This window comes from Pempheris klunzingeri, chromosome 20, assembly GCF_042242105.1.
Source record: "Pempheris klunzingeri isolate RE-2024b chromosome 20, fPemKlu1.hap1, whole genome shotgun sequence".
Lineage (NCBI taxonomy): Eukaryota > Metazoa > Chordata > Actinopteri > Acropomatiformes > Pempheridae > Pempheris > Pempheris klunzingeri.
Genome location: NC_092031.1, coordinates 18,462,078 through 18,476,615, shown reverse-complemented (window position 1 = coordinate 18,476,615; position 14,538 = coordinate 18,462,078). Strand labels below are relative to the sequence as shown.

Genomic DNA, 14,538 nt, shown 5'->3' with positions numbered 1-14,538 from the left:
ATGAACTATTCCACAAATGGTAAAGTGGGTAAATTGAGCTGACTTGGGTTCATATTCCACATTCAAGACAATCAAGGCAATTTAGAGTGATTGACAACTTCGGCTGATGAGAATCACTTGCTGCTGCTGTTGCATATGCATCCGTGTGTCTGGAGGTATGAATCTGGCAGGTGCTCAGTTTGATCTCTCACCTGCATAAAAACCTGTTTGATGGAAATGATCAGCAATCTGCATTTCAAGAGCCAGTTGCCTAGAAACTAAACCTGTCCCATTTGGGTGTCAAACATTATAGTAAATATGAGTGATTTCACAACTCATACCTATAAAAGATGTTTCATTTGACTGAAATCATTTTAAGGGCTTGTTAGATTACAAATAACAATGATTAGCTAACTGAATTTGTCATTTCAGTTGAGCTGCCTGGCTTTAAATACCAAACAGGGGTATTATCCACATATCAAATGCTATATAAATCATTTTTTAAATGGTGCTTTGACTGCTATCCCCTTTTGGCAAAGCAGACAGTCACAAAAACAAACAATTTCCTAGAGCTAAGTAGATTATGATACATTTTTCTACATTAATATCCTATATTTCTCACAGTATCGATTTGTTTATGACAAGCTAACAGAGAGAAATTGAGGCATTTGAGGGCAGTGAGTAAAGGCTGTGCGCTGGTGTTGTACATCAAACATGAAGGCGCCGCCTCTCTCCATAAGCCCGCTGCCAGTTATCCCCTCCATGCGTGTCATTTGAGCTGATGGGCCTGGCTCAGTTGTCTTCCCTGCTAAGTGGCGCCAAATAGAGCAAAGCCAGCCAAAAAGAGCCAAATGAAATAAGAGCCCCTTACATGTCTGCGCTTCTTCTTTCTACGGTGACAGTAAAGGGCTAATTGAGCTCAGTGCTGCGGTGACAATGGACAAAGAGGAGTAAAAATCAAAGACAGCCCTTCTGTAAAAGAATCTTTGCCGGTCATGATTTTTGTGTCCTGCTTCTTTCCCCAGCAAGAAAGAGCATCAGTGGAGCTCAGTTAAACTTAAGAAACCTATCAAGTGAAATGTATGAAACTTTTCTCTTTTTATTTGGCTGTAAGTTTGTACGCTGGCATTGCTGTAAAAGACAACAGATGAGTCATAAGAATAGGTTGATTTCAGGGCTAACCCTAACCCTTTCCAACCCTTTCTACCCACGACTCGTATTTCAGAATTTAAGGCTTCCCACCATGGGATTGTTTTCAAATTCTGGTCATGATGTGATAAAGTAATTGTGCATAAAGTCGCTCTCAGTAGATACTGGGGGAGCCACCGAGCTACTGACTGCACAGCATGAATGGGACAACCACAACAGGTGACTCTCATTGGCCAAGACACCTGTCAGTCAAGTCATTATGTCTCAGGCTAAATATGTGCCATCAAAATCAGTGTTTTCATCAAAATGCAAACACGGCTAATGTCTGTTAGCCAGTTATGGAAGTTTAGTTTAGAAAAGTTGAAAACAAACTAGGGAGCTAGAGAACAATTAATAAGTAGGCACATGTGTCACCCAAGCCCGACTGTAGTCCTCTGCATTGACACCCATGTCTCAGATTTGTGGCGGAAAATGTGTCGAAAGTCGCGGATGAGCTTTATCCAGCAAAAAATATCACCTCTTAAATGAACATATTTCTCTGACTGTCGTGACTGCTCCTAGGAAACTGTTATCACCTTAACCCCCAAAACCAAAACATGAACACATCACCTGAAAGAATTAAATGAAGCATAATCCAGCTTCACTGTAATTGCCGGGCAAATCATCATAACAACTACGAAACATCGTTAAACCAAATGGCAGAAGAAATATGACGGCTGACACTGTTCTCCTAACGCTGCTGGTTTCTCTTCTTCCGTCAGAGACGACATGGGAGAGACCGTCCAGTGCACCTGGGACCCCCAAGACCTCCCTCCGACACAAGAACTCCTTGCCAGCAGGTATTCCAAACCCAATCGCTCTCCATCTCAACTCTGTATCACATCAACTTCCTCATATTTTAGTGCCCTGGGGCTGTGAAATTCCACAGTGGCACAAAGCACCATTACACACAGACGCTTCCTGTGACTAATTTTATGTGTAGCCACAACTGCAGAACTGAGGCCTCCTCTGTCCTTGTTTTGGCCGTGCTCCTAAAAGGCGGACAAACAGAGAGAGCCAGTAAGGTTTGTCAGATGCTCCCCACTCTAAAGCAGAGCCCCAGAGCTGGCAACAGAACTCATTCATTTGTATTCGCAAATCTATCATAGATGGCAACTTAGTTTCACTTTGAACCACAGAACAGAATCTCTCAGATGCACTGAGAGACTTTTAACTGGACAGCTCTGGGAACAGAATGGGAAAATACTGGCTCATTGAGGCTGTGTGAACGATATTCTTGCCACATAGTCATTGCACCAGCTGTTTAGAAATTACAAAGCATTCAGCTAATAACGTTATACCAAATAAAGTTGGTTTGTTCATTTATCCTATTTGGACATTTTCCACCCATTCTAAACTGCTTGAATACTACTCACTCATATTTCTCCTTATATGCACACATAGAACAACAAAGTCATATTTACATTAACAAAGCACAGCAGTTAAGTTTCATGTATAACTGCCTGTTTACATAGGTAAGTAAGTATACATTGCAAAGGTCTTTAATGGCTAAGACAAGTACTAATGAACTTCTTTCTCTCTCTCTCTCTCTCTGTCTTGATCCCTCCCTCTTTCTGTCATCTCTCTCCAGTGAATGGATTTCACTCAGGTGGTAGCCCCCTGCATCTCATGGAGCATTCACACAACAGTCTGGTTAGGAAGAGCAGTACAGAGCCACAGGTAAAGCTGTATTCTTATTCTGTTTCTATAAAACGTGTTGAGTGAGCAGCTTTTTGCTTTACTTTACATCAACGTCACTCGTCATGCACAGAGCATTTTGATAAGCCATTGATCATTTAAGTTGGTGTATAAAATCACAATTGAAATAGACTAAATTACATTATTTTATTTGGTTTCAAGTCATGAAAGAGTTCCTTCTGATGAGGGCTGGATTTTTGTTACTTCATATTTTTCGATACTCAGCACATTCTGGTCTGCACCAAAACATTTCGAAGCCTCAAAAATCTTTTTTGGGGCTACTTTCGATCAGCAAGCTGATTTTCACCCACATTTTATAGTTGATGTGGCTGTGTCAGCAACACAGCTCACATAAGCAGACACAAAGCAGTACTGGCACTCGATGGCGGTCGTGTTTCAACCCAGTAGCCGCTTTCCTTTTAGCTCTGTTTTTGGTCTCCACCAACTCCAGAGGAAAATATTCGTCCTTTAGCTGCTAAATGCTCCACTATAGGCCAAGCTAGTTGCTAAGATTATCTGTCTGCTGTTTGGCGCTGAGCAGGTTGCGCAAGGTTAAAACTTTTTCACTAAACACAGCTGCCTGCTGCATCTGGGGGGAACATTGGGAAAAGATGTTGAAGCGCTTAAAGGTGAGGACAAGTATAGTCTTGGTTGATGATTTTCTCTGGTTTTGTTACTACACGCCTCCTCTTTCATAATACACACAGACATTTAATCTGTAGGAGAGATGTACATGTTGATTGATGCAGCTTTAAAGTTTCAGCACCCATCAGTGCATCTTATAGTGTTACAGAAATAACACAGATAACACACAGCTCGTGTTTGATCGCATTAATAATGACGTGTGAAGTAGTCTTTCCACATTTCAGATGATCAGACCCCCGCTCTCTTTCGCCTCTCATTATTAATGGAGAGGCTGATGGCAGTTAGAGCAGATTAATCCCTCCTACAGTATCTGCTCCCTTGATCATAATTAACCAGGCAGTCAGGGTGCAGTTATACACGATCCACCCACCACTAATTCACTCCGTCTCCTCATTTCCCTCCTTTGCTGCAGCCTACACTCGTGCACACTCTCGTGCATTCAGGAAATAAAGACAAACTTTTGCTGCTGACGTTTCGAGGTCTTGCTCTCTTTTCTATAATTCATTTCGTTGCAGGAGAGGAGGTGTGGAAGTCGCTATACTTGCACCTCACTTAAAATGCATACTTCTTTCCTAATTTCTGTCCCCTCCGCACTCTGTCACGCTGTTGGTTCACATCAGGACACTGGAAATGACTCTATTCTAGGCATGGGTGTTAGAAATCACACACATACATCCACATTCACACACAAAGAGAGAGAAAGCCGACCATGCTTTGCTTTGCTCTGCAGAACTATCCTCCCTGCTCTGCACAGCAACACACTCGCACACACAAACACACACATATACACACCAGCAGCAGCAGCAGCAGAAGCGGAGCGAGCACCAGACAGACGCTAACAGCGCTCGCCAGGAAAACAACTGTGTTTGTGCGTGTGCGAGTGACACTGTGTGTATGTTGAGCAGTCATGTCTGACACGGAGGACGGAGGTTTTGACGGAGCATCATTCTTCTCCTCACAGAGCCCGGGATCAACGTCGCCCACCAGGAAACAGAACAAGGAGACCACGGTCACGGTGAGTGGGGCAACTGTCGGGAACTCTTAACTAACCATGAACTCACCCCGCCTCTCTACAGTAGCCCTGAAGGGTCAGATTTGATAGCAGCGGAGAGCTTTGTATTTTTTTTTATCAAGTTTGGAAAGAATGAGATAGGAAAATGCTATCTCAAGAAGTGCAGATATCCCAGGTGGGAGTATAAAATAGTTTAATACATACATATAAACATTGGGACAATATACAAACTACATTTTGACTAAATGAGAGCTGTAAATGTACTAAATTTCCTCCTCAGTGTTAGTTTCTCCATATTTCCTACTCATTCACTGCTGTGAGAACTGTTTGCTGCTTTTCTGTTGCTACAATACAGAGACAGTGACATCATCTTATCTAGCATCCAGATGATTTCTCCTCCGTTGTCAGGTCGTTCCATCCTGCCGTGGCCTTACGCCCAGCAAACAGCAGAGGTGCTGCTGCTGTTTCTGACTTTTATTTTCTCAGGATATTTTTTCTTCCTGTGTATTTAAAACCGCAAGCTTGAGATGGAGATAGAGGGGAGTGGGGGGGGGGGGGGGGCATGTCTCAGCTTCCATAGCAACCAGGGTGATGCTATTGATAAGCAGACAGTTATAACAGGAAAGATGAGGAGCGCTACACTTAGTACCAATTTAACTGCCAACGTTGCTGACACTGTAAGGTCAAGACTTTAAGAGGTAACTTGACCTTTGGCAAAGCAATCCTTCATTCTAGCAGGGCACATCTGCAGTTTGTAATCATCAGAGGGGCAGATTTAGCACTTTGTCTTTTTACTAAAGCGGTAAGTGGACTATAATTCTGTTTTCATTCACACACCATTGTTGCAGTGATCCACAGGAGATTGCCAACCTTTCCATCAGGCGCAAACTAACCATTCACACAGTTTGGGGTTTAGCGCTTTGCCTAAGCACAGTGGATGAGCCCGGGATCGAACCACGGACCTTTCGATGGATTGACGACCTGCTCCACCTTTGAGCCACAGCCACCCCAGTTTAAACAACGGCTCCTTGATTTCAGACAGAAACAGACAAAAGCAGCTTCTCATTTTTAGCCGACGACTGATGATTTTCCAGATAAAAGCAGCGACTGTCACTAACAGATTTTCAGCTTTAGCAAGATAACATAATTCTGTGAGTTGGTTGGAATTGTCTGATATGATATGATGCTAAAAGATTGAGGCTAAAGTTACAGTACATGTCCAAGGCAAACGGTACTCTTGTGATGCAGGTTAGCTAGTTAGTCTAATGACAGCATAATATTGCAAGGAAAAAAATTGTTGCTTGGGAAGGTTAGATTTAGGTTTTAATGCATTATTCATAGTTTCAAGTCGTACATTTAATTTCTTGGGTAACAAGCTTGGCTCAGGTCAGCGTGAACTTCCCAAAAATCTGATTGCGAGCACGAGCAGAGCTGCTAATGTAGTACAGAAGCATCCAGTAGCAGCTTCCACACAGTGGATGTTCTTTTTAATTGAACAAAATAATTAGCTAGCTAATACAATGCCAGATAGAAGCCTTTTAGGTAATGTTAGGCTACTATTGTGAGTAATAGCATAGCATAGCAAATAAACCTGTAATTCATTCTTGGGGAGTTCACTCTTGTGTTTTTGGTTTTTGAACAGCAATAACTCTTACTAAATATATAAATAAAGATACTAAATATCTTTTTTATTGTGGTCACCACATCATTTTGTGGAGAAACCCAAAGCTTGACACGCCTGCCGTGTTGAGTTACAAGCTAAGCTAAGAGTCACTGGGGGGTTCAGTGAATGGCCAATTGAAGGAGGTCGCCAGAGGTCAGGAGAGAAAGTGCTGGAGAGTGCCAGTGTGTGTGTGTGTGTGTGTGTGTGAGAGAATGCCAACAATCTAAGCCCTTCGCTGTTGGAAGCAGCTCTGCCCTCATCTTCACCAAAAAGAAGCGGGGGTCAGTTTAAAGCCCTGCTAGCTGTCAACCCCCCGACCTGAGTGGCGATTAAAAAGGAAGCTACTCCCTCAAACAAATTATAAGCTTCATAAGCCAAGATAAGGTTGAATTAGAGGCCTTTTCTTCTTCTTCTTGGATTTCATTTTCAATATTGACTCTGTAAAAGTCATCAGCAGAACCATATTTGTCAATGTGGTCTGAAAGAGGAGGCTTTGGCATTAGACGGGGGTGCTCTCTGGTGCCATTGAAATTTTTAAAATAGAAACAGTGCATCCTTGCTGCAGGCTGTTTACGTCCTGAGGTTAATTGAAATGATTGTGAGAAAAGATAAAGCCCCTTTTGTTTGCCCTGGAGTCTTTGCTAAACCTGGTGTCTGTCTGTGTCTCTTTATTGTGAAGACATGGCTCTTAATTTGTTTTAGTTGTGTGGTTTCTTTCCCTTCCCTTTGTTTTCTTCTTTTCTTTCTTCTCTCCTTGTCATGAAAAATTGAATCGGCAGCTGAAGAGTCTGCAGAGCAAGACATTTTACATTTCCCACGACAAACTAGAGTTTTTGTTCTGCCAAACCTGGAAGTGATGACTTGTCAAATCGTCACCGTGTGTAGTTGTATCCAAAGCATCTGTGAAGCCAGAGAATTTCATTATCCTGCGTGGGCTGCATTTCATAAAGCGGAGGGGTTAGAGGTGATCCCTACCACCCTAGAGGTTTTAAGGAAAAACATAAAAGCAGAAGAACCGAGCCCCTGACTAGAGCGACAAGCGGAACCGAGCAGCTCCCAGCTGGGAGCCCTGCAGCCACCAGACTCAACATGACGAGCAGCGCACAATTAACTGCTCCACGATAATTAAAGGTGATCTTCGGGAATCGATGTAGCTGATTGCTCTGGGCTGAAGTAGAAGTTCGGAGTGTTGTGGTGGAGTGCTGAGCGATGACTCCCAAAAAGACTCTGTGTTGGAAAAAGTGTCCCCAAGGATGGGGCGGGTTGAGAAAAGTGAATGAACAATGCTGGGTCGATTGGAAATGTCTCCTTTACTTTGGTGAGTTCTTGGAGCTGCTGAGATGAGACTGTTGCCAAAGCAACAGCGTGCAGGCTACCTTGAATACCAGGGCAGAAGCTCCTGTGTGTGTGTGTGTGTGTGTGTGTGTGTGTGCTCTCTTATAAACTGTCTGTCAACACATGGAGCGCTAATAGTGTTGCTGTACAGTATATTGTAGCATCAAAGCAAAGTAGTCTGTCATCAAACTATAAACGGCCCCATTAAACTGCCCTCCCTATGGTGCCCCCCCCCCCCCCCCCTTTCTCTCTCTCCCCTCCCTCCCCCCTTCTCTCCCTCTCTCAGATTAACTGTGTGACGTTCCCCTCTCATGCGTGCATGCCGGAGCAGCAGCTGCTGAAACCGAGCGAATGGAGCTACTGTGACTACTTCTGGGTAAATTCACCTCAACATTTAAGAGCCTATAAATTTGTTGTCTGCTGCCCCGTAGCACACACCGGCTGCAATATATGTAAGGTCAAGACCAGTACCACCAATAAAACCGAAACACTGCAACTCTTCTTCTCAGGCAACTTGTTGTCACACACATACAGCTGGAATCAGGGCGACTTCCAGTTCTATTAGTTCTCTGACGGTAATTTAGAAATCTATCGTTTTTAGCTTTTGAGATCTTGAATTTAATCACATCCATTGTTACTGTGCAAAAACTTTACACTCTTTTCACTTCATGTACTGTATTGGAACAAGATGGAGATGACGTCAAAGGAAACCGCGGAGGAAGGAAAAGATCTAGATGACGACACTTTTTGAGAAAAGTCTTGAATGAGAATAACCAGCAACCAAGAGAAAAACACTTCTATTGACACCAATGCTCTCCCCAGTAAATAATTAAATGAACGACCTCGAGTGTCCATGTGACCAAAAACAACACCTGGTCCTTTTCATCTTTCAACATGACTCCATATTTATGTCATACTGGCTGTACTGCACACTGAGAATCAGCATTGGCTTTAATAAGCCCCAACAGACAGCGCAGTAGGATAATACATTACACGTAACCGGCTGGAGTGCAGTGGGCCAGCTGGACTCTGCCTCTGTGTTTGAACATCCTCCACCCCTGCACTGTAATCTCTACCAGGTGTGGTGTGTGTGTGTGTGTGTGTGGGGGGGGGTCTTACACACAGAGGTGACAGCACAGTGGAAAGATAGGATGAGTGGGGAAAGTGGACACCAGGCCACGCCAGGGAATGGCAAGATTGGCCTCAGGAGCTTTATAATCAGTTTAGCGTTGCCTCTCTGCATTAATCAGCTTTTTTAGACATCATGTAAACAAGAAAGCCATAATAAGGATTAGAGAAATTTGATTAGCATAGTTCTGATTCCATGCATTTAATCACTAAACTCAAACTAGACTAAAACTGGTACTGACTTGCTGTAGTTTCCAGGATTCTACATGAGTCATTTCCACTGTACAAGCATTTTCACTGTAAAGAAAAAACTTTATTTCTGTCTACTTGGGAGCAGTGGAGCATAATGAAAAAACATTGACATATTATCCCCCGATAAAGTAGTTATGAGTACTGAGCATTAAGTCCAATGTTCACTCTCCTCTGAACTCTGCTTTGGTCTCCACAAAGCTACTATTTGTCTCTTTACTCTGCTAAATGCTCCAGCGTGTTCTCCAGCCAGTCGCTCGCTTTGTCTGCTATGTGCTGTTCTCATTAAGACAACCCACAGGCACGGAACACCATTAGCATTCAGCATTAGCTGAGACTGAGCCAAAATAGGCCTTTAAAACCAAAACAAAAGGCCGAATGGAGCCAAAGTGCTCTATAGAGCTGAGGAAGTAGCTTTATCACTACAAGTGAGACCTGTCATATTACACATAGCCGTTTTATGACCCAGAATATTGATTAGTGCAGCTTTACAGTGAGTGGCTCATGAATTAAGAACTTTAGCTGAATTGTTTTTCAGCAACATAAATACATAACTCTCTGAAGCGAAGTACATCACGTCCATTTTTTCAGAAGCAGGCTGCTTGTTTGATAAGCTTCCGTTAGTGCAGCCCTTATCTGATGTTGCCGCATCACCTCCGTGTATCTGAGGGAGCCTGCTGCAGGTGGTGCACTTCACTGTCGGTCAAGGTGTGATGCTGTCGCCTTTGTTTGTTCAACGGGGTTCTCGCGTGCCCTCGCTGTGCTTATCTTGTAGGCTGATAAGAAGGATCCCCAGGGTAACGGCTGCATCACAGGATTTGAGGTTCTGCTGCAGAAACAGCTGAAGGGGAAGCAGATGCAAAAGGAGATGGCCGAGTTCATACGAGAAAGGTATCAGCCATCCCCAGCCTTCTGTTTTTCACACTTCATCCTCAGGTTACCATGAAAACCGTAAAGCTGTCGTGAAAACAAACCATTTCCCCTTTCTTCTGCTCATTCATGTACATCACTGTGTTGCACAACACAGGAAGCGCACATGGAAACAGTCAGATTGCGTAAAAGGCTGTGTGGTAATGAAACCCTCTACTTCCCTCTCAGGATAAAGATAGAAGAGGAGTACGCCAAGAATCTCTCCAAGCTGTCCCAGATCCCCTTAGCGAGCCAGGAAGAAGGGTGAGCGACTTTCCTCCTAGAAGTTTTCAGGAGAAAGACAGACCTCCTCTCAGCGCAGAGTAGACTGTCACACACATGGCTGCGTGACAGATGTGAATAAACATAAAAAAAAGAAATAAATAATGAAATGTCAACACTTGGAAAAGACGTCTTTCCACTGCTCAGCCCCTTTGGAGATGGAGATTATTTGTTTTGGGCCTTTTTCCTCCACAGTATATTTAGTAATGGTATACATGTGATGATTTTTGTGATACATGTGATATGTTTATTGCACCTCAGTGGGCATATTCTCTCCCGTTAGGTCAGAGAGTCGGCTGCTGAACAGCAGCCAGTAAAGATTGGAAAATAGTAAATGAATGAAATGAAACATCGATCGAAATGACGGGAGTAATGAGATAGGTGCAGGTGTGCAAATTAGTGCTGAAACACCTAAGTGATGAGTCAAAATGGATCAAAGTAACATTCACTGCTTACAGCTTCTCAAACGTTGTGCTTTTCTGTGTTGCACATCATTGTAAAGTGAATATCTTTGGGTTGAAAACGTGACAAAGAACATTCTCTTTTGGGCTCTTGGAGCTCGTGATGGCGATTTTTTTATTCATTTTTGGACCTTTGGTCGACTAAACAGTTATCTTATCAGTTATCATCTTATCATAAAAACTGTTTTGACAGTTGGTTGCGAGCCAGGCGCAAACAAATAGCAGTTTCAGCAGACCTAACTGCCTCTTTCTATTTAACGTGACCCTGTTGAACAATGGCCACCGTGCAAGTGACAGTTACAGTATGACAACGAATTCTAAAACACAGTGTAACATCAGCACAACTGGAGAAGAGCCAGAAAGTCTGCAGACTAGCTGGATGATGTCAGCTGCTCACAGCGTGCAAAGTTTAAAAAAATACCTGCCAGCACTCCCCTTTTTCACATTATCTAAGTCCTACATATGGATTTTCTACAAGGAGTAAAAGATACCAGGATAGCTTGCTGAGGTTCACAATATAGATTTATTTAAAAGAAAATAATAAAAATAAAGAAAACGGCTCCAGCAGGTCTTCGGGTCAGAGGTCCTTGGTCCTTCACAGCCGTGATGGGTTGGTTGCCACCTCCCTGTGAGGAGCCTCCCAGTGTGCTAACATGACTCTGGCTGTTCATCTAGACTGATGTTATTAACTCCGTAGCTGGCTGCTGTCTTTGCTGCTAACAAGGAGTAGTGCTAACATTATGATGGTGCTGCTTCCAGTCTGCAGTCAGCATTCCTTACCTCACCTCAAACCGCTAGTCATACCAGTCCTAGTGAGACTGCGGCAGGACCTAGCTGTAGCAAGTGTGTGAACTAAGCAAGAGGGTGCTGTTGTCTTTAGTCGGCCAATTAGCCAGTGAGGCAGACGGCTCCTCTGTCAGCTCAATCAACCAGCCAACCAGGCGAGACGTCCCGGTGTGAGTCTGGGTCCGCAGGCCCTGTCACTGATGCTGTGAAACAGTACGGCCTTCCTGTAAATCACCAGATGCTTTGATCTCTGTCCTGCAGCATATTTCAGCTATTAAGAGAGAGCAGAGGAGTGGTGGGGGGGGAGGTACAGAAGTAAGGGGGGATGGGAGGGGGTTTGATTGAGGATGAGGGCAATGAGATTTGAGGAGGCAGATATTTAGTTGTGTGTGTGTGTGTGTGTGTGTGTTGGGGGGTTGTAGGGGAAGGGAATGCAGGGAAATCCTGCTGGGAGGAAGAGTTTGCAGCCACTCCTCTTTTCTCCAGTTTGACAGCAGAGGGAACATCATGCTGAGGGCAAGTCTTTGTCTGGTCCTCCGAGGGGGACACAGGAACATGGAAAGTAAACTAACAGGAAGCTGAGACGGGCACGGCCAGCTAAAGACACCCACTTGGATAAGAAGCTGCGGTTTGTGCAGACGCCGCCTACGGCATCGTTATTAAACTCGTCTTTATTAAGAGATTCCTCCAGGACGCAGTGCGTAGCCACTGAGCTGCAGCACAACTTCCAAAAAGGACAGTTTCCAGAGGCCAAGTGATGCCTAGCTGCCAGTCATTTCTAGATGAAGTTTACTTTTATTGGGTAATTTCTGTGATGCAAATGAGTCAGCGTGCAAACAAGCTTTAGTGAAGCTTACCCTCCCCTGCACTGTTTACATGCCCATAAGATAACCCCTCCTAATATTAGTATGGTAATAGAGGGCGAGAGTGGGATGGGACTGTCCCATATAGAATCCAGATTATACCAGCCGGCTCAGTCTGCCCACACCCAGAAAAGTGCAACACAATACTTTCATTATTCTCTCCCCCGGGCCAGCTCTGTTGTCACACAGGACAATCGCTGTTTTGTTGGTCAGTTCCTACCGTCCAACCGGCCGCAGCCCAGAACCAACCGTCTATTTATTCCTGAATTTACCATTTGTTTGGTAGCGATGTGGCCACGAGGCATGTGACCACTTTTTATTGCTAGCCACGGTGCCCTGTGTCAGTTCTGTTGAGGGGATGGAGCACATGGCAGGAGATTAATTTTCCCAGACATGCACTATTTTGTTGGCAAGTGATTATCTGTCAGTGGGGAGTGTGAGAGTGTAGGGACATGACAGAGGTAATTTACTGAGTGTGAATAGTATTTAGAGCTTGGAATCATGCAATGTGAACAAAAGGCGTTCTTCCCACTCGCTGATATATTTCTAGGGTGGAGAACAGTCTATACCTGTAGGAGCTCCAGTAACCACATTAAAGACGCCATGAAACAGCCTCTTCATGCGATTAATGTTGCACTCCTGTATAAAAAACATGTTTGTTGGACACAATACAGTGAGGTTGATTTGATCAGGGAGGGGCAGCAGGGTCATATTGTACCTATCAGTGCAGGAGGAGATCACTATTATAGATTCACTGTTTTCCAGGAAATATTATATCCAGTATTGGAGTTCATTGATCATGTTACTGTGCTGAAGTTATGTTTTGTTAATCAAAGGAGCCCTGCAGAGTTTTGGTCCACTAGTTGTGCTGTGGAGCAGTGTTTTCAAGAGTACACAGGCACAGCGACACACTCGCGTCTGATGCGACACATTCCTGCCAATTGTTTCGGGCTAATGATAACAAACGCAAGGAAGAAGAAGACCGCTAGCAAGCAAACGTGGGCGTAAATGATGCAGGTTTTAATCTGTCTTTGTAAATGTTGTATAATGACGGAAATACGTCGCAAAGCACTAAATGAAAGCAGAATCTTTGTTAACCCCTTACAATTATATAAAAAAATTAATTATTTGTGTTTTTGCATTCAAGCAGATGCTAAATGAAGTGGAGATTGTTAATTTGAATATAACATAGCATAGACTAGTGCAATATAATAATAGTATAATAAAATATATATGTACATACGGATAGAATATATATATATTTATGTATATATGTATGCATCTATGTATATATAATGTATACATAGAATATGCATCAACCAGCATTAGTGGGATGCAGAGGCCACCTCAGATGCATCAAGACCGGAAGAGGTTTGAGGCGAATTCGCGACAACAGGCAACAAGGGTTTAACAGGACAAACCCAGAAGAGCACCTTTAATGAAGTTTAAGTTTCTGTAGGTGTAGCCACGGTGGCTGCTTCCACTCCTGCTAACAACTCTCTTCGTTCTAACCAAACCAATGTGGCTCCTGTGCTCAACATAAATCATGCATGTGGGATGACAAAAGGGTCTAAAATATATATATTTTTTTAAAACTATATTTGAACATGCACTGAACACTCAGGCATGCATGTGTGGGACACTGATGTTGACCCATTTCTGATGGCGGGGAGCTGCAGGTGCTAGACTTTTAGTCTGACAGTGTCAGGAATGTGCTGGATGTCATTCTGAGGGAATTCCACACATGTCTTCCATTCAGAGCTGCGCTTTGAAGTAACCCGCTTACCCATAAAGTCCATCGTTCCTGGACCCAAAGCCTCGTGTCTGCGACCGCCTGCCTGCTGGATGATTGTTTAACAGTCCTCAGCTTGGAGAAACATAAAGAGGCTTTCTAATTCATTCCATTTTTTTTGTCAAGGACAATTATGAGTCATTCACTTTCTTTAAATCCAAAAAATGTCTGGCCTATTAAAAAGATAAGCCGTGTGTAATTATTACATAATGTGCGTCAGCTAACTTGATTTCAACGCTTATCTACTAAACAATACAAGCCTTCGCGGTGTTATGGCCCCTAGCTGTGTTGAAGCGCTGAGAGAATAAGCGGAGCTGTATCTCATGTCCCATACTCCCTAATCATCTGTTGAACTGGCTGTGGACCTCAGCCCGCTTCTCCAGATTTACTGGTGACTTGTGTAGCCGTGAACTTTTGCACCGGCCCTGCTGCTGAACCCCATCTGTGTGTGTGTTTACGTGTGTGTGATAGGATTCACCCTGCCTCCTCTCCACTTTTGCCTCAGCAGAACCCCCACCCACTGCTTTTCCCTGACACTGTCTACCCAG

At 43.7% G+C, this 14,538-nt stretch overlaps 1 protein-coding gene across 1 annotated transcript in view; it reads left to right on the top strand.

Annotated features, from left to right (window-relative positions):
* Positions 1-14,538, top strand: part of gas7b (growth arrest-specific 7b) — a 57,992-nt gene that overhangs the window by 25,729 nt on the left and 17,725 nt on the right. Inside the window, exons 3-8 of the mRNA XM_070851955.1 lie at positions 1,890-1,967; positions 2,759-2,847; positions 4,472-4,525; positions 7,807-7,896; positions 9,673-9,788; positions 9,996-10,070. Coding sequence (XP_070708056.1) covers positions 1,890-1,967; positions 2,759-2,847; positions 4,472-4,525; positions 7,807-7,896; positions 9,673-9,788; positions 9,996-10,070 — 502 coding nt within the window. The remainder of the gene's footprint in view (positions 1-1,889; positions 1,968-2,758; positions 2,848-4,471; positions 4,526-7,806; positions 7,897-9,672; positions 9,789-9,995; positions 10,071-14,538) is intronic.